Source organism: Phyllostomus hastatus, unplaced genomic scaffold (assembly GCF_019186645.2).
Source record: "Phyllostomus hastatus isolate PE091 unplaced genomic scaffold, TTU_PhHast_1.1 phas_contig_58, whole genome shotgun sequence".
In the NCBI taxonomy this organism is placed as follows: Eukaryota; Metazoa; Chordata; class Mammalia; order Chiroptera; family Phyllostomidae; genus Phyllostomus; species Phyllostomus hastatus.
Window position 1 is genome coordinate 9352044 of NW_025333916.1, and position 22635 is coordinate 9374678.

The 22635-nt window shown below is 35.0% G+C and overlaps 2 protein-coding genes across 7 annotated transcripts in view; one reads left to right on the plus strand and one right to left on the minus strand.

The window, feature by feature from the left end:
- Window positions 1-264: 264 nt before the first annotated feature.
- Window positions 265-12236, plus strand: LYSMD3 (LysM domain containing 3). The gene is made up of 3 exons (XM_045848283.1): window positions 265-461; window positions 4603-4862; window positions 10194-12236. The coding sequence occupies exons 2-3, from the start codon at window positions 4611-4613 to the stop codon at window positions 10857-10859; spliced, it is 918 nt and encodes a 305-aa protein (XP_045704239.1). The 5' UTR covers window positions 265-461; window positions 4603-4610; the 3' UTR covers window positions 10860-12236.
- Window positions 12237-14797: 2561 nt separating this feature from the next.
- Window positions 14798-22635, minus strand: part of POLR3G (RNA polymerase III subunit G) — a 35394-nt gene continuing 27556 nt past the window's right edge. For all 6 annotated transcript variants that reach the window (XM_045848026.1, XM_045848024.1, XM_045848023.1 and 3 more), the window contains exons 7-8: window positions 20374-20520; window positions 14798-17255 (exon numbers count right to left, since the gene is read on the minus strand). In XM_045848026.1, the coding sequence (XP_045703982.1) occupies window positions 17169-17255; window positions 20374-20520 (234 nt within the window). In that variant the 3' untranslated portion in view covers window positions 14798-17168. The remainder of the gene's footprint in view (window positions 17256-20373; window positions 20521-22635) is intronic.

Genomic DNA, 22635 nt, shown 5'->3' on the forward strand with positions numbered 1-22635 from the left:
GTAGCCCTGGATCCCCGAGTTAGCCTAAAAACCTGGCCGGAGGAGTGCCTCTATTGCGGATGATGGGGCGTGGCCAACGGGAGGGGGAGGGGCCGTGCTGGAACTCGGACCCCGCCCCCTGCCCATGCCAGGTCCCAGAACCTGAGCGTCTTGCTCAGGCTTGCGGTAGAAAAGCCCCGGGTTCTGAGTACGCCCTCGCGCCCCGCTCGCCGCCTCCACCCCCGCCCCTTCCCACCTCCGCCCACTCGACGCGATGACGCACGGCAGGTTTGCGGACGTGGCGGCGGCGCAGAGCCGGGAAGGCGGGGACTTTGGCCTAGGCGGCCGCAGCGAGCGAAGAGAAAGAGGAGGACGGTGGCTGTCAAGAAGGCGGCTTCGGCAATGAACTTGCCTGGGACGGCAGAAGCGGAGGAGGGCTTGGCAGCTGTCTCTTCGTGGCGTCCCACTTGCTAACGGGACAGGTAAACATGGCGGCAAGAGGTGGGGAGTGGCTCCGTTTGAGACGGCGGGGTAGGGGCCCAGCGGGCCCTTCGGCTGGAGGAGACCCGGGGCCATTGGCCGCAGTGGTGGCGGAGATGGCTGGAGGAGATCCAGAGTTAGAGAGACCTTGGAGTCCAGCCCCAGCAAAGCCCATTGATACATTGTTGGGTAAGCTGAGGCTCAGAGGAAGGACTTCTACTTACCGGATTACCAGAGCGACACATTTGCCTCCCGAACACTATTTCTCCCACAACCTGGTGTTTGTATTGAATGTTCGCTGACGGCATCTGTTCCACATCGTCCAGGTGTGACAATGTGACATAAAAACCTTAAATTTAATAATCATAAGGGATAACAGGGAAAGGAAAAACTAGACTTGTGGAATGGTGAGAGAGGGAAGTTAAATTCTTAGAAACTGAATTGGCTCTGAATATGGTCCCAGTGATACTGCCCCGGTGATGAACCACTTTGTATCCCTTTTATTTGTCCCGGTTTAAGGAATGTCGAAGAGGAACACCAGCAGCGTTTATTGCACAGAACGAAGGTGTTTGGGAAACCATTTCACATACAGACTGAGCTGATGAATCCATTGCTAATTTTTGTGACCGCTTGTAATTTACTTAAGCAGGCAGGCTTGTTTCAGTTTTCTGAAGAGTAGATTCTTGCTTTTTTTTTTTTGTCGCCCAAAATAGTTAAGATGAGTGAAGAGAATTGAGTCAGAGGACTTGAGGACTGTGTACTTTCTGATCTCTATATAGTTGGCTCAGATAATTATCTGCCTTGGCCAAAGTCTAGCTTTCCATTTCTGCCAGACTCAAACAATTCTTGATTATTCAGAAACAGAATACCAGTTTGTGGTATTCGCCTGTATTTCATTATAAGGGGGAGTTAAGAAATAGTGAGACAGGAAAAGTTAAGTCTTCAAATATTGTTTAGCAGTATGTCATGGGCAGAGATTGATATAAATATCTAAAATGGATTTTGGGCATCGGTCACTGACTTTTTGCAGCGCTAAGCTACTTCGGGGTTCTAAAAACAAAATAGGAAGGAGAAAAAGTTAAAGGGCAGCGGAACTGGGACAGTATAGCCATGTTTAAATTGCTGTATGTTAAGTGGGTCTTAACTTTTTAAAGTCATGGACCCCTTTTGAGAATATAATAAATATTTTCCCTAGAAAAATATACATATGTATAACATGTGCCTTATGAACCTCAGGATTCACAGACATTCATTCCCTAGGTCAGCAATTTTTCAACCATTTTGCCACAGAATTTTTAAAACATACAATACCTGACTATTTCAGTAGGGGCACTGACCTCTTCTCCCTTAAATTGTAAAATAAAATAAAAAAATCACAGCCAACACAACAATAGCTATCCAGTGTGAATAAATCAAAATTACATCTATTTTTTGTCAGATCAGCAAAAATATATTTTTTGGTGTGTGCAGAATTTTAGTAATCAGTTTATGTGTGCCATGAGATGGAAAAGGTGGAAGATTGCTGCTCTAGATTAAAGACACAGGGCAGAAAAGACATGGTTAAATACGTGGAAATGAAACTATTATCTATTTTTGGTGAAGGTGAGATACTCTTTCACCTTTCTTTAGAATTACATTAAAACATCCTTTATTATGGTATTTAAAACAAGTTTAATCACTATATCATATGTTAGGATTTTCAAAGACTTGATCATACCTTCAAAAATGCTTTCTGGATGTAAAGCATTAGGAGCTTTCTTTAATATGGTGGCTGTCAAATTAGGAATTTCAGTTCATGGTAATAAATAATGTAGCACCTGGAGGAATAGGTGAAATAATCTACTTAATATAGAGGTATTGGTTATCTGTGTGATCTGAATGGAAATCCTCAGGTTTTTAAACCATCATGTTGCCTTAGAGAAGGGTCAGAAACTGGTTTTCAAGGGTTGGGTTCAATTATAGGAAATTGTTCCAAAAAGTTTGTAAGTATGTGTCTGCATAGAAAGTATAATCCATTGTCACACCAACTCCAAAAGTCTGTGAAGGTTGTATGACAAACTCCACAGACTTTTGGAGTTTGTTTTTGCTGGGTTTTTTTTTCTCTTTGTCACTTGGTACTTGTTCACAATATTCACAACTGAACTCAGTCATTTTTTTTTTTGAGACATCATTTTGCCTTGGCTTCCATGACACATGATTTCCTCCTCCTCTGAACAATGCTTTTCCATCTTCTTTGCATACTGATTATTTTCACCCAGGTACTAAATGTAGCAGTTCTTCAGGGCTTAGTCTTGAACCCCTTTTCTTACTCTGTACCCTCTCTAGGTAATCTAATTTGTACCCTTAGTTTCAGGTTTCTACCTGTGTGCAGTATGAGTCAGAAAATTCTATCTCTAACCCAGGCATCTTTAAATTTGATTATATAATCCACTGGGCTACTTGACATTCATCTTGGCTGTCTTTTGAGGAGTTTATAATCAGAGTTGCTGCCCCTACCCCCAAACTCTTCTTCCAGTGTTCCATATCTTAGAGAATGGCACCACCATTTTACTCATTGATGTACATCAGAAATCTTGGCATGATCCTTAACTTCTTTATGTTGTTGTTCATATCAGAGCCACATTATTAAGTCTTAAGGATTTTATGTCCAAATGCCTCTTACTGCCTTTCCATGGTCTCTCCATCTTTCACAACAAGAGCTGAAAGTGATCTGTTCTTATGTGAACAATATGAAGCTAAAACTGTGAATTTGGAATTAGTTCTCATATTGTTCATTTTTAATGAGAATAGATCAACTTGAATGACAGTTGAGAGTATGCAATTAAACAAGAGGTATTCATTGATACATGTTTTTAACTTAAGTCATCTCTCAGTCAGTCTTGCAATGTCTTTTATGAAGTATGAACATAGTGACCTAAAATCTGTTCACAGTGTCTGTAGACTGTAGATTGAATTTCAGGAGGACTTTGATAAGTTAAAGTTTGGTGAAAGCTCAAGAGAAGAAATATCCCTGGTAAAGAACAAAATTATGACCTATCTAGAAGTCACCTACTGTAGTGAATATAAATATTATGGTCAGCATGATCCAAAGAGGGAGGTAGCTAGCACAAAAGATACTTCACCTCCTGAAACACCAATCCAAAAGAACCTATGCACCCCAATGTTCATAGCAGCACAATTAACAATAGCTAGGTGCTGGAAGCAACCTAAGTGCCCCTCAGTAAATAAGTGAATAAAAAAACTGTGGTACGCTTACACAATGGAACACTATGCAGCAGAAAGAAGGAAGGAGGTCCTATCCTTTGGTACAGCATGGATGGATCTGGAGGGCACTGTGCTAAGTGAAATAAGCCAGGCAGTGAAAGACAAATACTATATCATCTCACCTGTAATTGGAACCTAATCAACAAAACAAGCAAGCAAAATACAAGCAGAGACATTGAAATAAAGAACAAACTGACAGTAACCAGAGGGGCTGGAGGAGGGGGACAATGGGGGGAAAAGGGGAGGGGTCATCAAGGAACATGTATAAATGACCAGTGGACAAAGCTGACGAGGTAGGAACAAGGGTGGGTGGGAAATGGAGACAACTGTACTTAAAGAACAATAAAAAGATATTCCAGCCCCACATGAACTTAAAATGGAGAACAAGCCAAAATGTTTTGGATTTATAAAATGTGTGTGTGTGTGTGTGTGTGTGTGTGTGTGCGCGCGCATGCGCACGCGCCTGTAAACATTGATTCCATCAGAACTATAAATTGTGTATATATAATCACTAGTTAATATAATATAAAATTATCTGATATTCACATAAAATAAGGGGAACTTAATTTTTTGACTTAAAAAAAGATTATAGCAATTTGTCCTTGTTAAAATGTAATCACCCTAACATGTTTTGTGATAGATATATGGTCTATAAGAATGGATTACATCTTCATCCCAACCCCTTATATCTGCTGCAAAATATTCCCTGTACTTCAACAATTATAAAACTTGAACCTAATTTTTAAATAACTGAAGCCATTCTTAAAAACAAAAACAAAAAACCATAAAGTATCCTGAATGTAAAATTAATGTAATATCAGTTAAATGGATCGGCTGTATTTCAAAGTTTTCTCTGCCTTGTCCCCCCTACCCTCCCAGGTTTTGACATGGCAGGGAGGCATCAGAATCGTTTTCCTCTTCCAGGAGTTCTTTCGAGTGGTCAAGCACATGCATTTGGAAATTGTACAGACAGTGATGTGGTGGAAGAGGATGCTGAAGTTTATGAGCTTCGATCCAGAGGGAAAGAGAAAATCCGAAGAAGTACATCAAGAGATAAACTTGATGATGTTATAGTATTAACAAAAGATATTCAGGAAGGAGATACTTTAAATGCAATAGCCCTTCAGTACTGTTGTACGGTAAGTTTTAATTTGATTTTGCATAATGCAGTCTAAAATAAATTATTTGTTCATAACACAAATTAAAATAAATTCTGTTTTTTATCTTGTCTTTTCCTCCTCCTCCCTTTCTCTTCTTTCTATAGCCTGTTTCATGTTGGTGGATGTTAACTTTTTACATTTTTAAGTAAATAGTTGAATTTTTTGTTTTCTAAATTTGTGATTCTATTTTCACTGTTGAAAAACACCCAAAGTGTTATCATTTTCTCCTCATTAAGAGTACATACATAAAATACTTGGGAGGATGGTGATTTTTGTTTTTAAAATTGGTTTGTACCATGCCTGTTACTCTGCAAGTCACCTTTGCCTTTTTCATTACATGGATATTCCCTCATAGCCTTATAGATCTAACTCATTATTTTATATAGCTATATAATTTTCCGTAGTATAAATGTACCATGATTGTTAAGCCTTTTTCATACTCAAGGATGGTCAGGATTTTCCTCATGTTTTTTCATTGTGCTGTGCATATTACCACCGTTATATCTTTAAATAGAGGTACTTTATTTCTATAGATTAGATTCCCAAAAATGGTATTGAGAGATAAAAGTTAAGGTTTGTTTCTCATTTCAGTAGATATAAAACTATTTAAACCCATTTTTTTTTATCTCTGTCACTTCTATTTTGCTTTATTAGCATGGAATCTGTTTTCATGGTAATAAACACATGGGTATGGAAACTGTTTGTTCTCATAGTCCTAATGGAATTTTAAAATGTATGTACTATGTGCCTGCTTGCACATTTTAACTTCTTAAATACTTCTGACTTAAATTAGTTACAAAGAAAATAATTTCTATAATGTCAATAATGGTATGTAAAATAAGACTGTTAAAATAGTCTTTAAGTGTACGTATGGAATTGTAAACACTAATTCAGGATTTGCTGTCTGAAATAATGCATTAAAAAATAAGTAGTTTTTTATCAGCATGAAATTTTATATCATTTTTTGATGAATATTTATATCATTATTTGATGACCTTTGTTGAATATTTTTATCCTCATCCCCAAAACCTTTCATAATGTATTTTTATATTTAAAAACCTTTTATGATTACCTGTCAGTTATCTGAAATAGAAATACATATATATTTATAAACTTACATATATAAATTTAAATTGAACTTTAAAAATGTCCTTTACCATGAGGTTCCAATGTATTGTTTTTTTCTGAATGGAGTAATTGTTGCATTTAAAATTAATCTAAATATATGATTTAATCAATATATGAATTAATCAAAATATATGATTAATCAAATTATGATTTAAGAATAAAATTTATTGAAATGCATTTCTTGATGAGGTTGGAAGAGCTGGGGTTTGGACATATTTTTTGGCAATTAATGTATCATAATAACGTTATTAAATAATTATTTTTAAATCTAAATACACATGAATATGTGACTTGTAGAGAAATAGGACCACTGAAAATTACAGTGTGTGCCTTAAAGGTCAGTGATGGAAAGTAATCAAAATTTTAAATTAGGGGCAAGGCTGAAAATGCTAAGGTGGAGATCCAAGAGATAAGTGTGGTCTAATTTCATTACAGAGACCTTAGTTTTCATTTCATAAATCCGGAAAATTTTCTTTAGAAGAAGAGAAATTTGAAACGCTGGCTGAATGATTAAAAATAGGTTATATTTTCAATGAGGCTGGTGAAAAGGAGAAACTAAAGATGTGGAGAAGGTTTCAAAGAGGAAATAAGGTGAACAACAGGAAATTTTAATAGGTGTGTTTCAAAAATGAGCCTCACAGACTGGCTGGGGTGAAGCACTTTGAGATAACTGAGGAAAAGTCTGACCCCTACAGTAAGAGAACCACTGTATGGTTTTAACAATAGTGGTGTAAAATGATGGGGAGCCTGCTGGTGAAATGGAGGGGATCCAGGAAAGAGGGTATTAGAATAATTCAAATGGAGATGATTAGGACTTTGGCCAAAATGTTCATTAGTAAGAATAGAGAAGAAACTGATAGAAAATGTACTTGGGGGTAATCACATGATATATAAGCTGATTCCTCATTTAAAATGAATGATGAAAGGCAATTAACATTAGAGGAAAGGGGACATTGGCCATACTAGTGGGAAAAGTAATACAACACGGTAAGGGAGTTAAGATAAGCAATGCTCAACAAACAAAAAAATTAACTTTACCAAAAGGTTCATTATTTAAAAAATAGAGTAGTTAGTGCTGTATTCTACTTATATTCAGTCATAGGAATTATTAAAAATAAGTCAGTTATAAAACAGTAATAAGAAACCAAAAAGTCTAAGGTTGGAATGCTAAATGTATTCAAGCAATTCAGCAAAACAGAAAATACAGGAATATTCAGAGAGAACCTAGGTAGGGACTAAATGCTGGAATCCTAGTTCAGAAAGAGCAGCTATTAGAATATAACCAAGCAAAAGAACATTTAAAGAAAATAGGGTCAGGCTTTGTGGTTAGTCAGTGAATTTGGGGGTGGGGGCGGCAATTGAATTTATTGGGGTAACATTGGTTAATAAAATTATATAGGTTTCAGGTATATAATTTTAATGATACATCATCTGTGTATTACATTGTGTGCCCACCACCCAAAGTCAAATCTTCTGTCACAATACATTTCACCCCCTCAACCCCCTTTCCTCTGGTAACTACCATACTGTTGTCTGTGTCTATTAGTTTTTGTTTTTCTTGTTTGTTCACTTGTTGATTTCAGTTTTATATCCAACATGAGTGAATCCATATGGTTCTTGACTTTTTCTGACTTATTTCACTTATGATATTCTCAAGATCCATCCATGTTGTCACAAATGGTAGTATTTCAAATATTTTTATGGCTGAGTAGTATTCCATTGTATACCTGTACCACATCTTTATCCATTTATGCATCAAAGGACACACCAGTTGTTTCCATGTTTTAGCCACTGTGAATAATGCTGCAATGAACATAGGGGTGCTGAACATAGGGGTGCATATATCTTTGCAAATAAATGTTTTCAAATATTTCAGGAAGATATGGAAGAGATGTTGCTGGTCATGTAGTAGTTCTATGGTTAATTTTTTAAGGAGCCTCCATACTGTTTTCCTTAGTGCCTTTACCAGTTTACATATCCACCAGCATTGAATGAAGGTTTCTTTTTCTCCACAACCTCTGCAACACTTGCATTACTTGTCTTACTGATACCCATTCGAACAGGCATGAAGTGGTATCTCATTGTACTTTTTTTAAAAAATATTTATTTTTAGAGAGGGGAAGTGAGGGAGAAAGAAAGGGAGAGAAACATCAATGTGTAGTTGCCTCTCACACCCGCCTTCTGGGGACCTGGCCCACAATCCAGGCATGTGCCCTGACTGGGAATTGAACCAGTGACCCTTTAGTTCACAGGCAGGCACTCATTCCACTGAGCCACACCAGCTAGGGCTCATTGTACTTTTGAATTGCCTTTCCCTAATAGCTAGTCAAATTGAACATCTGTTCATACATTTGTTGGCCATTTGTATGAAGTATCTTTTCAGGTCCTCTGCCCATTTGTTAAATTTGGATTGTTTGGTGTTGAGTTGTTTGAGTTCTTTATATATTCTGGATATTAACCCTTTGTCAGCTGTTTGTAGATATTTTCTCCCCTTCATTTGGCTGCCTTTTAATTTTGTTGGACCTTCATTTGCCTTAAGAAAAAAACAATCTCAAGGCAGTAAACTGACAAAGGACCCTTTATCTTTACTGCCTCTCATCTCCTAGTTACTCTCCAATCCTCTGTCCCTCCTCCTCCCACATGCACACTTCAAGGGAATTGATTTTTCCAACAAGAACTCAGTCTTCATTTGACTAGATCAGTAATCTGTCATTAATCCAATTCACCACTTCCTCCTAAAACCCTCTTTGACCTTGATACTGCAGGTTTCTGATGTTCCTACTATTAATGTGTTAAGAACAGCTAGTATTTGCATAACAGTACTATATATCACTATACTAAATGTTAATACATTTAGATTAATCTTCACAACAACCATATATCATGGGTAGTATTATTGTCATTTTACATATGTGGAAACAGAGGTTAAACAACTTGCCTTAAACCCTACAGCTAAAGAAAGTGCCAGAGCCATGTTTCAAACCCAGATAGTCAGTGCTTTTAATCACCATCATATACTGCTTTCTGGGTCACTCTTAACCTCCTTTGTGGATTTCTCTTATTCAGTGTATGCCTCAAGTATTGCATTCCACAGAGGTCTTTCCTATGTCACCTTTTACTTGTGTTTTTTTTCCTCCCTGTGAATCTCTCTCCTCTTGTGACTTCGGTTACCATTCTTGTTGCTAATACACAAATACATACCTCTAGCTAAGATCATTCATCTGCGTTTCAGACATAACATTGTAACTACCTGTTGGACATCTTCCACTTGTATGTTTAAGGCCCCTCAAAGGCAAGATGTATAAAAGTTGCCTTCATTCTTTCTCCCTCCATAGTGTTCATATCTCAATGAATTAGCATCATTATCGATTGAGCTGACCAAACCAGAAATCTTAAGTTTTATCCTAAACTCACTTTACCTCTTTGACATCAACAGATGATAAATGGTTAGAGCTTAGGTTACAGCTTTGATGGAAATGATGAACGGGGCTAACATTTTAAAGCTAGTGAGAAGGCCTGGCCTAGTAACGGATAATCTGAGAAGTACCATCTCCTACTATGTCTCACCACAATGGCAGGTATACAGGATATACAGATAGGTTGAGGACTGTATAATATATAGGGAAAACTTACAAAAATGACTGATTTGGGGGTAGTTGAAGAATGCATTTACACTAGTAAGTTTGGGAAAATGGCTTCATAAGGTAAGTGAAAAGATGTATTTTATCAATTCTAAGACATGCTTTTTCACACATTTTAACACCTTTGACATTAGAATGGTGGCATCTTCAATATTTGGTGGTTTTTTCCCCCTTAATGAGACATAAAATAGTGTTGCATCTTGGGTTGATGGATCTTAGTTTTGATAAACCGTGGTAGTTTTAGTTAGGTATGTTGACATTTGCCTATATTCCTACTTGCCACACTGGAAGAAAGAACATAAGTATCTATAATCCTTCCTTTCCAAATTGTTTACAGAAAGTTAATTGGTGATTTCCTAAGACTCATAGATCAAAAGTGGTGCAGAACTGATATCTGCAAGTAAAATATAATCTCTCTGGGTGTGATAAATTAATACCACAAGTAATTAAGCTCAGCTTTTTTCCTTCTCCAAAAGTAAGTGGGATGAATGAATAGTGTTACCTCTGTTTTGATTTAGAATTGTTCATTTTTTTTTTACAGGTAGCAGATATCAAGAGGGTTAACAATCTCATCAGCGATCAAGACTTTTTTGCCCTTAGATCTGTCAAAATTCCAGTAAAAAAGTTTAGTTCATTGACTGAAACACTTCATCCTCCAAAAGGAAGACAAACTTCACGTCCTTCATCTGTCCAATATGTTCCAGAACAACAGGACATTTTGTCACTTAATGATTCTCTTTCTTCCAGTGAGTCAGCTGGTAGCTTTTTAAAAGAAGTAGACCGAGACATAGAGCAATTAGTAAAATGTACAGACACCAAACGAGAAAACCTTAATGAAGTGGTGTCTGCCTTAACAGCACAACAAATACGTTTTGAACCTGATCACAAAAACATTCAACGTAAGGATCCTTATTATGGAGCAGACTGGGGAATAGGGTGGTGGACGGCTGTGGTGATAATGCTGATAGTGGGTATAATAACGCCAGTATTTTATTTGCTATATTATGAAATTTTAGCTAAAGTAGATGTTAGTCATCATTCAACAGTGGATTCTTCACATTTGCATTCAGGAGTCACACCCCCATCACAGCAGAAAGAAATGGAAAATGGAATTGCTCCAACTAAAGGAATATCCTTTGGCCAACAGGATGATCATAAACTCTATAGTCACAATTCTCCGTTTCCTGCTGCTCAATATAAAACATAACAATTAGCTCATAATGATGATGTTTATGACCACATGTTCTGGAATGTGGTGAACCAGTTATATTCAATAACCACTTCGAAGGTTGCTTGCTTTTCAATTTTTGAGCCACTTACAAATGGATTGAGTACAAAATCCCTGCAGTTGCTAGTTGATAATTGAGAACAGTAAATCTACATATCTGTTTTATCTATCAGTGCTTAAGCAGAAATGAATTTAAATATGTGTCCAGGAAGTTCTCAACTTGGAAAACATAATTTATTTAAGATTGGTTAATGTTTAAATTTTAAGTAGTTTTTGGTTTAAGGTTATTAATGTTTAGTAAGCAGAATACCACCAGATATGTGCAACTGAAGAAAATTTACTAATGTGAACCATTAAAATACTTAGTTGCAAAAATGTTTGATTCTAAAATTAGCACATACTTAATACTCCATTTTTTAAACTTTCTGAAAACAAGTTTAGCATATATGCTATGAAGAAAGACATGAAGTAGACACAGAAGTGGGGAAACAATGTGTAGTGTATAATAGAGACTCAGAGATTAAATACTATATTTAACCCCCTAAATAAGGTGTTAGTATTGGGACGTTGCCAGTTGGTCACCAGAACACTGGATTAGGTAAAGAACCAAAAGTAATCTGTCTCTTAAAGAATGCTGCCTCAGCTTCTGGTTTTTAGGCCATTATACTTGCCTCTGGTATTTGAAAGCACTTTTGTAATTCTTTGATGAAAATTGTTATACATGTACCAGTTAGCATTATTTAGAAAATAATTCCCTACATACTGTGCTGTGTTACATGTGGTAACATGCCTTAATTACATTTAATGCCTTATAAAATATGTAAGCAAATATTTTTAGAATTAAAAGCAGGCATTTTTTCAGACAGTCCAATGGGATTTATAACAGACTGTATAAATTCATCTCCACTTTTACCATCAAGTGCAAATTAATGGGGTTAAAACAAGTTGTCATTGTCTGCTTCTGAAGTTTGTTGCAGAAAATGGTTCATTAAACAAAAGCAGGAGTAAAGACACCTTTGACATCAGCAACAACAGACACATTATTTATTGAGCCCTTCACCTGTTTCTCTGTCACCTAAATTGGACAGAGAAAGTGTCCAACTTAGACCTTTTTTACCTTTTAACTATAGCACAAAATTGGGTAACAGAAGCCAAAGTTGTATGGTTAAAGAGTTTGATAGTGCCAGATTTTAAGGTCTGCTATGGATCTGCTAGGTAAGCTATTGTATATTGATTCTATCGTTTAATTTCTTAAAGTATGTGTTTTTAAAAATGTAACCAAAATGATTCATTAGAAGCTCTGGTGGAGTCTGGATGGCCTGTTTCATGTATAATAAAGTACCTTACAATCTATAATACCACCTCATTTTCTGGGCATTATTTCCTAATACTGTTTCAGCTATTTGATCATTTTATATTTCAAACTCCAGCCTTGATACAAACTGGGGTGAATAAATATGTATGGTAAATGAGGTTTTATGTACCCTCAGTAGCAAAGTATAAAAGACAGGACAGAAGTCAAATATTAAAGCCTTTGCATGTATTTGAGGACCTTGGATAATTACCAAAAAGTGTTTAAATAGAGAAATTGTAGCAAATTGTTTTGGTTTTTTTTTGAAACTTAGTTTAAAATTTAAAATATTGTTTTAATGTACCTTGGGCCTCTTGAAGAGAGTGGTCTTTCTAATTTATGCTCAATGTTAATAAACTTGGTCAGTTTACATTGTATTTATTATGCCTGCTGAAAAATCAAGTTTTAGGGAAGAAACTACAGAGTATTTTAGGGTAGAATAGGCCAAATATCCTGTGAAGAATTTTGTTTACATCAAATTGATGAAATTGCTGAAAGTTGGTGATTCCTTCTTACTAATGGTACTTTGATTTCCAGGAGAAGTTATTTTTAAAGTAGTGAGGTGTACTATGTACTTCTTAATGTCCTGTTCTTTGAAGGAGGCAGTTACCTTTTTCTGTATATCGGAATTATATATTTTTAATTGAATTATATAATTCTGTTATATTTAGAATTATAGATTCTAATTGTGTCATTTTTAAAAGAAAAAATTTCTAAGCATTTCATATAATTTTTGCTCTTAAAAAGTACTAATATACATCAAAATTTGTAGCCAATGCGATTACTTTGTAAAACTTAATAAAGTAAGAAAAATTGTGAATTTTAATTGTGTTGAAACCCTTATCTGAATTTGAGGCTTCACATTAAAAAAATATATATGCATGCATACAAGTATAAAATTAACAGAACTGCAAATCATTGCATTTGGTTCACTTAAAAGTTGGAGTTACAAGTGAAGCAAAATCTGCTATTTTTAGGAGGACAGATTTTTTTTTGGCTGGGTACAAATGGTCAAGTTTGTTTTGAACTAATGAATACCATTTACAATAAATTGACTATGAATCTGCTGGCCACATTAAGAATTAGAGACTGCAATGTTAAATTAACTTATCCAGAGGACTTTTTGTTTTTTAAAGCTTTTCTTTTTCTGGGCTCTATTTGCTATTCAATGTCCTGAAGAGTTGTTATTGAAAGGAACCGTAATGATTCATTACTTAATAATTAGTTCTTTTTAAAGATATCTACTTCTAAAATTATCTACTTTGGAATATGAAGGATACAGATGGAGTTTATTTTAGAAATACCATGAAGCAAGGGTCCAAAATGCTACAGGGTAAAGGTGGAGTTTTTTTAAAGTATTTACATGGTGCTTTGTGATAAGAATCATTTTGAATTACAACAATGCTCCTCAGGAAGTCATCATTTTTCTTCTAAGTATGTGCATATTGCACTGTTAGACCACAGAAATAACTGAATGCAATATTTAATTCTTTTTATATATACAAACACTGTAAACCTTTTGTGTAATATATTTTATATAAATGTGAGATAGACTTGTAATAACATTGTTAGCATGTACATTTGTAAAACTGGTTTATAAATCTTTTTGCCCCTTATTTTTCATATTTTAAAAGATCTTCAAAATAAAATTTCTATTTTATTCAATCTGAAATGGAAACTGGTGAATTTAATTGAGTAAAGCATACTTTTCTCTTGTGTCAAACTACTTAATATAAAGACAATCGAATTGCCAAAGATTTACCCACTGAAATTTCTCTCTTGTTATACTGAAACAGAATCCTCTGTATTACTTACAAGATGTAAGTGCAATGAAATGAGAACAAATTTCAGATGAATGCTCCTTGAAGGATCTTAGATCTCAAGGAACAAGACTCCTTAGGCAGGGTCCAGGACTTATTAGAAAGTTGTGGATCAGTCAGAAAGATATGTTCTATTTATATGTAAAATTCATTATGAAACAAAAAACCTTTCCACTTTATTAATTTTTTAAAATTACAGTAGCAAAAACTGAAAAAGTTTTTTGGATCTTTTATTTAATGGAGGATTTTATAATGTGTTCCTTTCCCCCCCTATTTTTACAATCATCTTGATCTTCAAATTGTATTTAGTTTTTTTAATAAAAAAAGTTTTTACTAACTCCAGAGCTTTTAACCATATCGTATTAAGGCCAAGCCACTGATACTGTCCACTTGAGGTAGAGGGGAAGGAAAAGTTAATATACTCTGTGTTACCCTCTCTTGTATCCAGTGAGTCCGTCTGTCATGCCAATGATCAAGCTAATACACTGCCAAATCCCTTAGTTTGTTATCATGACTTCAACCACCTAGAGTGTTCTTTTGTTGGTGGTTTATTCAAGAGTATTAGATACTGGCATCCTTGCTTAACAGAATTATTTTATCAGGTAAAATCTATATTAACAAATTAGTTTATGAAATATATTTAAGTAGATTCAAAGTAAAACAATAAAACGACACAATTTTATTTTATAAAAATTTAATATGTAAACAAATAAGCATTATAGTAACAGTATTTTCAGGTAGCAATTTTAAAGACTTCACTGACAAGTATATACTTTTTTATATATAATCTCTATCTCTGCATTAAAAGTTACCTTCCTATAGGATAACTTCAGTCTCTGAGATTTCAAGCCACAAAAACAAGATCCATGCTGGCAAAGAAATCTGCAAATACTTCCGGCCTATTCTCACAATTAGTCTACTGTAAACTTGTAGAGAGATTTTTCCCAAAGGGAAAGAGAATGCACATAGTGGGGAGATGGCTGGGGCTTCACAAAGCAAACCACTGCCCAAAGGGCTGTCTTACCATCTGCAGAACTAAAATGCTGGAGGCAGACTAAAAGGGGAGGGGGAAAAAGCAGTATCTTTGGTGTATTTGCCCTGTTCAAGCAGTAACAGCAGATTAACAACAAAGTACACAAAATTGCAGACATAAGACATTATAAATTAAATATTAGCCTAACGTAATAAGGAGCTGAGAGAATAAAACACCTATGTTAACTATCAGTCCTAAATGACTATTTGCCAATTACAACGGAAACTAAGTGATTTTTTTTACTCTAAGTACAGTAGATTGCTGCTTTAAAGTAGACTTATTTTATTCGTTTTCCATTTAGAATCTTTAAAAATTTTTATAAGCTCCTTCAAACAACTAATTCAAATTTGATCAAAAGCACTGAACTAATAATGGTCCTCACACCCATCTTCGATTATCTGAGGAAGTATTACATTTGAAAGTGATCTTTTTCCTGAGGAAGCTATGTTACAAGTATAAAATTTCTCCACCAGAATACAAGATAGGAAAATCAGATTATAATGTATTTTGTGAGGAACATATGTTTGTTTCTCAAAACAGTGTTTTCAACCACTTTATAGGCTATAATTTTTTAGATGGCCAGACTAAATTTAAATGAACAATTGACTATTTCTATATGCTAAGATGATGAATGCATACGGTAAATTTTGGGTGGTCTTTAAGCAGTTTTTATAGAAAATTGTTCACAAGTGAAGAAACTAAGGCACAGAAAATCAAGCTCAATTTCAAGGTTGAGTTTATTAATTGTAAAGACAGAAATAGAGTCCAAGGCTCTATTCACAGGTTAGACAGTAATGGGTGATATATTCCCCAAAGGGAAAAATAAATTTATTTCTTTTGGTAGATAATATTTTTTTATTTATTGATTGATTTTATAAGGGGACAGGGAGAGAGAGAAACAGCAATTTGTTTTTCCACCTCTTCATGCATTCATTGGTTAATTCTTGTATGTACCCTGAGCAGGGATTAAACCCACGACCTTGATGTATAGGGACGAGCTACCCAGACAGGGCTTTGGTAGGTAATATTAATAAATCATTTTTGAAATACATAGTATGAATTCCCTTCAAAATCTTTGGCATTTGTGAATCTTTAAGGCTAAGGTTTTTAGGTATCCCTCCCCACTCCCCCCAATATAAAAAATCAGGGGAGCTAGTTTTTAATTAAAACAAAAAAAGATTAATCTTAGTTCCAAAGTGACCTGAGTTTTATTCTGCATTGTTACATAAATCAATTAGATAGCAATGGGTCCTTTGAAATATAAGAGGCCATCATATCTCACAGCTCTCACACATGCATTCTACAGTGAGATATATATGACTAGAACTTACCACTTTCGTAAAGTACAAATTTAAGATGTCTCAGTCTAATTTTTCATAAGCCCAACTATTCAAAATATCAAACTTATTACAGTGAGATGATTAATTCATATATTGCATGATATGAAGATAACCCCAAATTCAAGTATTTTTAATATTCATTCAAAGTCTTTATACTGGCTGAGATTTAAGCTGTGCAATTTATACAGCTCTGATTGGCTTTTTTCCTTGTATATATTTTTGATCACTAAACTCCTTACCTCATATGCACTTGTAAGAGCTTAGGTAGGTTTATGTAGTTATAATATAGTAGCATAGAACATACCATGGAAAGATAAAAAGAAAAATTATTTTCAAGTTTCTTTGTTTTTAAAGTGCTCCATGTGCAGTATTGAATCAGCTTTCAGGTTATAGAAATCTATTATGATGAGGTCAGCAGTTAAGAATAATTTGTTCAAGTATAAAAACAGATTAAAAGATGCACATTCTAATCCAAATAATACCAAAAATAAAATTTTCATTTGAATACTTAAGTGGGATAAAGAAGTGTTAAGAAGGAATGTCAGAGTGTCAGAGACTTATTGGTAAAGCAACTAGTATGTAAACTCAAAATGCTTCTGAATGTTTTGGTAACAAATACTGTCCAACAAAACAGGAACAGAAATAAGATACTTACTCATTCCTCATCAGAAATAAAATAGGAAATGAGTCTGTCCAAATGTTCAGAAGCTGTATCATAAAAATATTTTTTGAGAAATTTCATAGCTAATAGGTTGCTTCATCCATGTTGTCATCACTGTCTGCGCCAAAATCTTCTCCATTGTCAAAGTAGGAATTAATGTAGTCATTTTCCTAAGTGAAATGATAGATTGCTCAGTAAACATTAAGATAGAGGAATAGTAACATTAGTAAGGGACATAATGTTGGCTATTCCTTTAAGTTTATAAATACCTAATGTAGGTAATAAAATATACCAGGCTTAAAACAAGTTTCAGTGATGCCACCTGCTTAGAAATCTCATTAGCTTTCACTTGCGTCTACCTGTGCTGCCTTCTTCAAGGCCATACTACTACCTATTACTATTCTCAGACCCCAGCTAGCTAAGAGAACATGAAGGGGTGTCCGGAACACTTTAGGACAATGACACATTTAATTCATTACACCTTAGTGGGACAATACATGGTTTAGTTAGCTAAACCACTCAACACTTATTTCAAACAAATGTACAGACACTCAAGAAACAAAGCCAATTTACATTAACATTAGACCACATCAGAATGGAGGTTTTCAGTCACAATGTACAACTGAGCAGAAGCACAGGGATTTTTGCTTTCTATCAAAAAAAGGCCTCAAAAAAACAAATCAAAACTTGAAGATTCCACCCTGACTGGTATGGCTCAGTGGAATGGGCATGGTCTTGCAAACCAAAAGGTTGCTGGTTTGATCCCTAGTCAAGGAACATGCCTGGGTTATAGGTCAGGTTCCCAGCTGAGGTTATATGAGAAGCAATGGATCAATGTTTCTCTCCCTCTCCTTCTCCGTCCTTTCCCGTCTCTCTAAAATAAATAAAATCTTAAAAACAAACAACTTGAGGATACCATACTACATTCCATCCAGAGCAACTCAATTTCCAGTAGATTCAGAGGGATTAGCCACTGAGAATATTACAATTTTTAAGACTATTATCCATGTAAATGACTCAAGATATTTCTGCTTTCTATCAAAAATTCAAAAATCCATTTTAAATATCGATTAAAAGATATTTAAGAAAATCATTACCAATTGCAGTATATGGACTATATTTGGATTTTCATTGAAATAATTTCTTGAGACAACTGAAAAAATATGAACACTGGCTTATATAACATTTAATGATATAAGGAATTATATTTCATTGTGTTAGGTATAATGATACTGTGATATTGTTAAATAGCCCTTGTTTCTGAGTATATACTGAGATATTTATGGATGAAATGATACAATGCTTCGGATTTCCTTTACAATAATCCAAGGCAGATGGGTTTTGAAGTGGGAGGACAGGAGCAAGAGTAGGTGGATGAATGAGTGATGGAAAGATTGGCTACATATTGATCATTGTTGAAGCTGGGCTGTTTATTTTAATAGTTACTAGATTTTTGTACATGATTGAAATCAGTCGCAATAAAAAATTAATCTCCACATCTCTACTGTTTACAGCAAGAATTATTAGAGAGTAAGAAATAGAGACTATTCCCAAAAGAAAGCCTCCTGGATATCGACTTACTTAGTATCTGGATCGTAGGATTTTATATATAAATTTATATAAAATATATAATGCAAGATAAAATAATGCAAGAAAGGTAACTTGTGTTATTCAGATATATTTTTCATTACTTTGTCTTTCCTAAATACTGTAAGCTTCTGTATCCGGCTGAGCCAAGCTGGCTTGGCTTCTCTGGTGCCAAGAAATCCAACAATGTCTGGAAACTGCCTGAAGCCTGAGGCCAGTGTATGGGGGAGGCATGGCATGGCTGAGTGCTTGAAAATACGAAAAGATAAATGACATGAGGAGTATGGTGCCCCCCAAAAGGGTAGGAATATTGGCCTCAATAGGATGCAGGAAAATTCTTCCATTGATTAAAAAAAGAGGAGAAAGGAAGACAGTTTGTTTGAAAGCAGAGAACATGAAATAAAAGAGTGTTTCCTCTTGATGGCATTATTTTCTGTAGGAAGGTACTATATCTCCTAAAAGTGAAAGAGAAGGTAGTCAAGGAGAGGGGTTATGAAGACAGATAATCTAAATTACTTGCTATGGAGATTTGACTTGGGAGGAGACAGAAAATGTGTTAGCCAGCAAAATGCGATGAGTGATTTTTTTCAAGTGGCATCACTTTATGTTATTCCTTAGAAAAGCTCAATAAGCAGGTATGGAGGGGAAAAGGAGACAATGGAATTGATTAAAAGTTGCTTTGGTCTAGAGTATTTGCTGGGAGACCAAGGGATAAGAGCAATAGCAAGAAAGAAGTTGAAAGGTGAGCAAGAGTGCCTTAGGGAAGGAATTGAAGACAGTGAACCAATAAAGTAGAGAAAAAAGAATCAGAGGGTTTGGTAGTTTCAATCAAGGCAGAGTGTAGCAATAAACTGAATGATCTTGAAAGAAAATGAGACAGATGCATATGATTAATTTTAAATGTTTAGTTAAAATTTATCTGGGAGAATAAACAAAGAATACTCAGGTAAATCCTGAAAAAGAAGGGTAACATGCCCTAAAAATATTAACAAATAATCAGAAGATTCTAGTCACTGGAACAACTTCGTGATGGTTCAGAAACAGGTCAATGGAACAGAGTCTAGAAATACATCTAACTAGATGGGGGATCTAACAGTTGATGGAGAAGAATTTCAAATGAACAAAGAAAGCAAATTATTTAATAAATGAGGTTAGCACCTTATTTGGAAACAGATAAAAATAGATCCATATCTATCCCTTTACACCTATATAAATTTCAAAAGAATCTGAAATATAATGCAAAATAATGAAACTGTGTAAGATTTCATAGTTAGAGGAGCTTCAGGAGAAGAAAGATTCAGAGTGCAGTGTGAGAAGCTGAAAGGGAATAAAGACAAAGGCCACTGAAATGGAGAAGGAACTCAGTCTAGGGTTACTGTATGAGGTCTCTACAAAGTCCCAATGAGGCAGTGACCAACAAAGTTACCCTGCTCAAAAATATCTGGGTTGACTCCAGCTTATTTTGAAGTGCACCATGTTTCTCAAAATTACTTTTACATCTTATTCAGCTTGGCACCACTATAACTTCAATGCATTAATAATTCTCTAGATACAAAGGAATTGATGACAGTGACAGTACGCCCCTGGTTACCATCAACTTGGTTTTCATTTGTTCATTTTAGTCTATATTATATACCTGACTCCTTTTTAGATAATTGTTAACCTTAGTTACTTTGTTACCTTTCCAAAATAGACTATTACCTCTTCATGCTCTTCTTCATCATATTCCTCTTGTTCCACAGCATCCTCTTCTTCATCTTCATCACCTTCTTTATTTTTCTCTTTGCTTCCTTCTTTCTCTTCATTTTCCTCATCTGATTTTTCACCATCACCTCTCTTTTCCAATTCCTGTTATAAATGAGCTTCATTAACTTACTTGGAAACCTCTAGACTTTGACCTCCCTATTAAGCCTCAAGAGAACACTGTTACCTATCACTTTTTCTAATCCTCCCTTACTAACATCTTATAGGAAATTGTGAGTTAATGCAACAAAGGAGGAACCCACTGCCCTATCATGACACTAGTATTTTATTTTGTTACTTCATAACTGGATCCCAGGTAATGCTGGGGTATCAGTTCTATGCATAGTGCTTTATTTTTATTTCTAACATACTTCCTTCAAATATACTGAACTGACTGAGTTCATGGAGAAGAACTTTAAGAATGTTATTTTGTTTTCCTTCTAACATAACAGGACAAAAAAGAATGTAATAGTATTAATTCAAAATTATACTGGAAATTATTTAAATCAATATCAAGACATATTGTGGTGAGTTATCCTATTTGCAGATTATTCATGTCTTTTCATTTCTTTTCTCTTTCATTACTTATTTCCCATTTCTAGGAAATTTTGCTTTTTAATATATCTGTCAGGTTGAGAAAGAAGAAATACTGAAACTCAAGTCATAGTCAACATTAGTGCTTATAAACAACTCTTCAACAGGAGGCAAAAGAGAGGTGCAGAGTTAGAAAAGCTTTGAATAGATGCAGAAAAAGCATTTGATAAGGTACGGCACTCATTTATGATAAAAACACTCAGCAAAGTAGGAATAGACAGAGCATACCTCAACATAGTAAAGGCCATATATGAAAAACCTAGACCCAACATCATACTCAATGGGCAAAAAACTAAAAACTTTCCCACTAAGATCAGGAACAAGACAAGGATATTCGCTTTCACCACTTCTATTCAATGTACCTATGGAAGTCCTAGCCACAGCAATCAGATAAGAAAAATAAATAAAGGCATCTAAATTGGAAAGGAGGAAGTAAAACTGTCATTGTCTGCAGAAGACATGATAGTGTAAATCAAAAACTCTATAGATTCCACCAAAGAAACTACTCAACCTAATAAGTGAATTTGGCAAAGCAGTGGGATACAAAGTCAATATTCAGAAATCAAAGGCATTTTTTATACACCAACAATGACATACCAGAAGCAGAAATCATGAAAAAAAAATCCCATTTGCTATAGCAACAAAAAAAATAAAATATCTAGGAATAAACCTAACTGAGGAGGTAAAAGACCTGTATTCAGAAAACTACACAATACTGAAGTAAGACATTAAGGAAAACACAAACAAATGGAAGCATATACTGTGTTCATGGATCGGAAGAAATAACATCATCAAAATGTCCATAGTACCCAAATAGTGTATAGATTCAACACAATCCCTATTAAAATATCAATGACATATTTCACAGATACAGAAAAAAACATTTCAAAAATTTATATGGAACCATAAATGACCCCAAATAGTGGCAGCAATTTTGAGAAAGAAGAGCAAAGTAGGAGGGATCACAATCCCTGATATCAAACTATATTACAAGGTCACTGTAATCAAAACCATCTGGTCCTGGAATAAGAATAGACACATAGATCAATGAAAACAGAATAGAGAGCCCAGATATTACCCATGTCTGTGTGGTCAATTAATATTTGACGAAGGGGGCAGAAGCATAAAATGGAGTAAAAGTAGCCTCTCCAACAAATGGTGCTCAGAGAGCTAGATAGCCAAGTGTAAAAAAAAGAAACTTGACCATGAACTTATACCATACACAAAAATAAACCCAAAATGGATAAAAGACTTAAGTATAAGTCATGATACCATAACAGGCCTAGAGGAGAACAAAGAGAGGAAAATCTAGACATTCCACACAGCAGTATTTTTCTTGATATGTCCCCTAGGGCAAGGGACATGAAAGAAAGAAGAAACAAATGGGACTTCATCAAAATAAAAAGCTTTCTGCATAGCTAAAGAAAACATCGGCAAAATGAAAAGGGAACCAACCATATGGGAGAATACATTTGTCAATAATATGTTAGTAAGGGTTTGATATCCAAAATATATAAAGAGCTCACATGACTCCACTCCAGGAAGACAAACAATCCAATAAAAAATGAGCAAAGGACCTGAACAGACACTTCCCCAAGGAAGACATAACAGAGGGCCCAGAGACAT

Coding starts and splice junctions, on each gene's coding strand:
- LYSMD3 (XM_045848283.1), top strand. CDS start 4,611: ATGGCAGGGAGGCATCAGAATCGTTTTCCTCTTCCAGGAGTTCTTTCG. Junction 4,863..10,193: donor CCCTTCAGTACTGTTGTACG/GTAAGTTTTAAT, acceptor TTTTTTTTACAG/GTAGCAGATATCAAGAGGGT.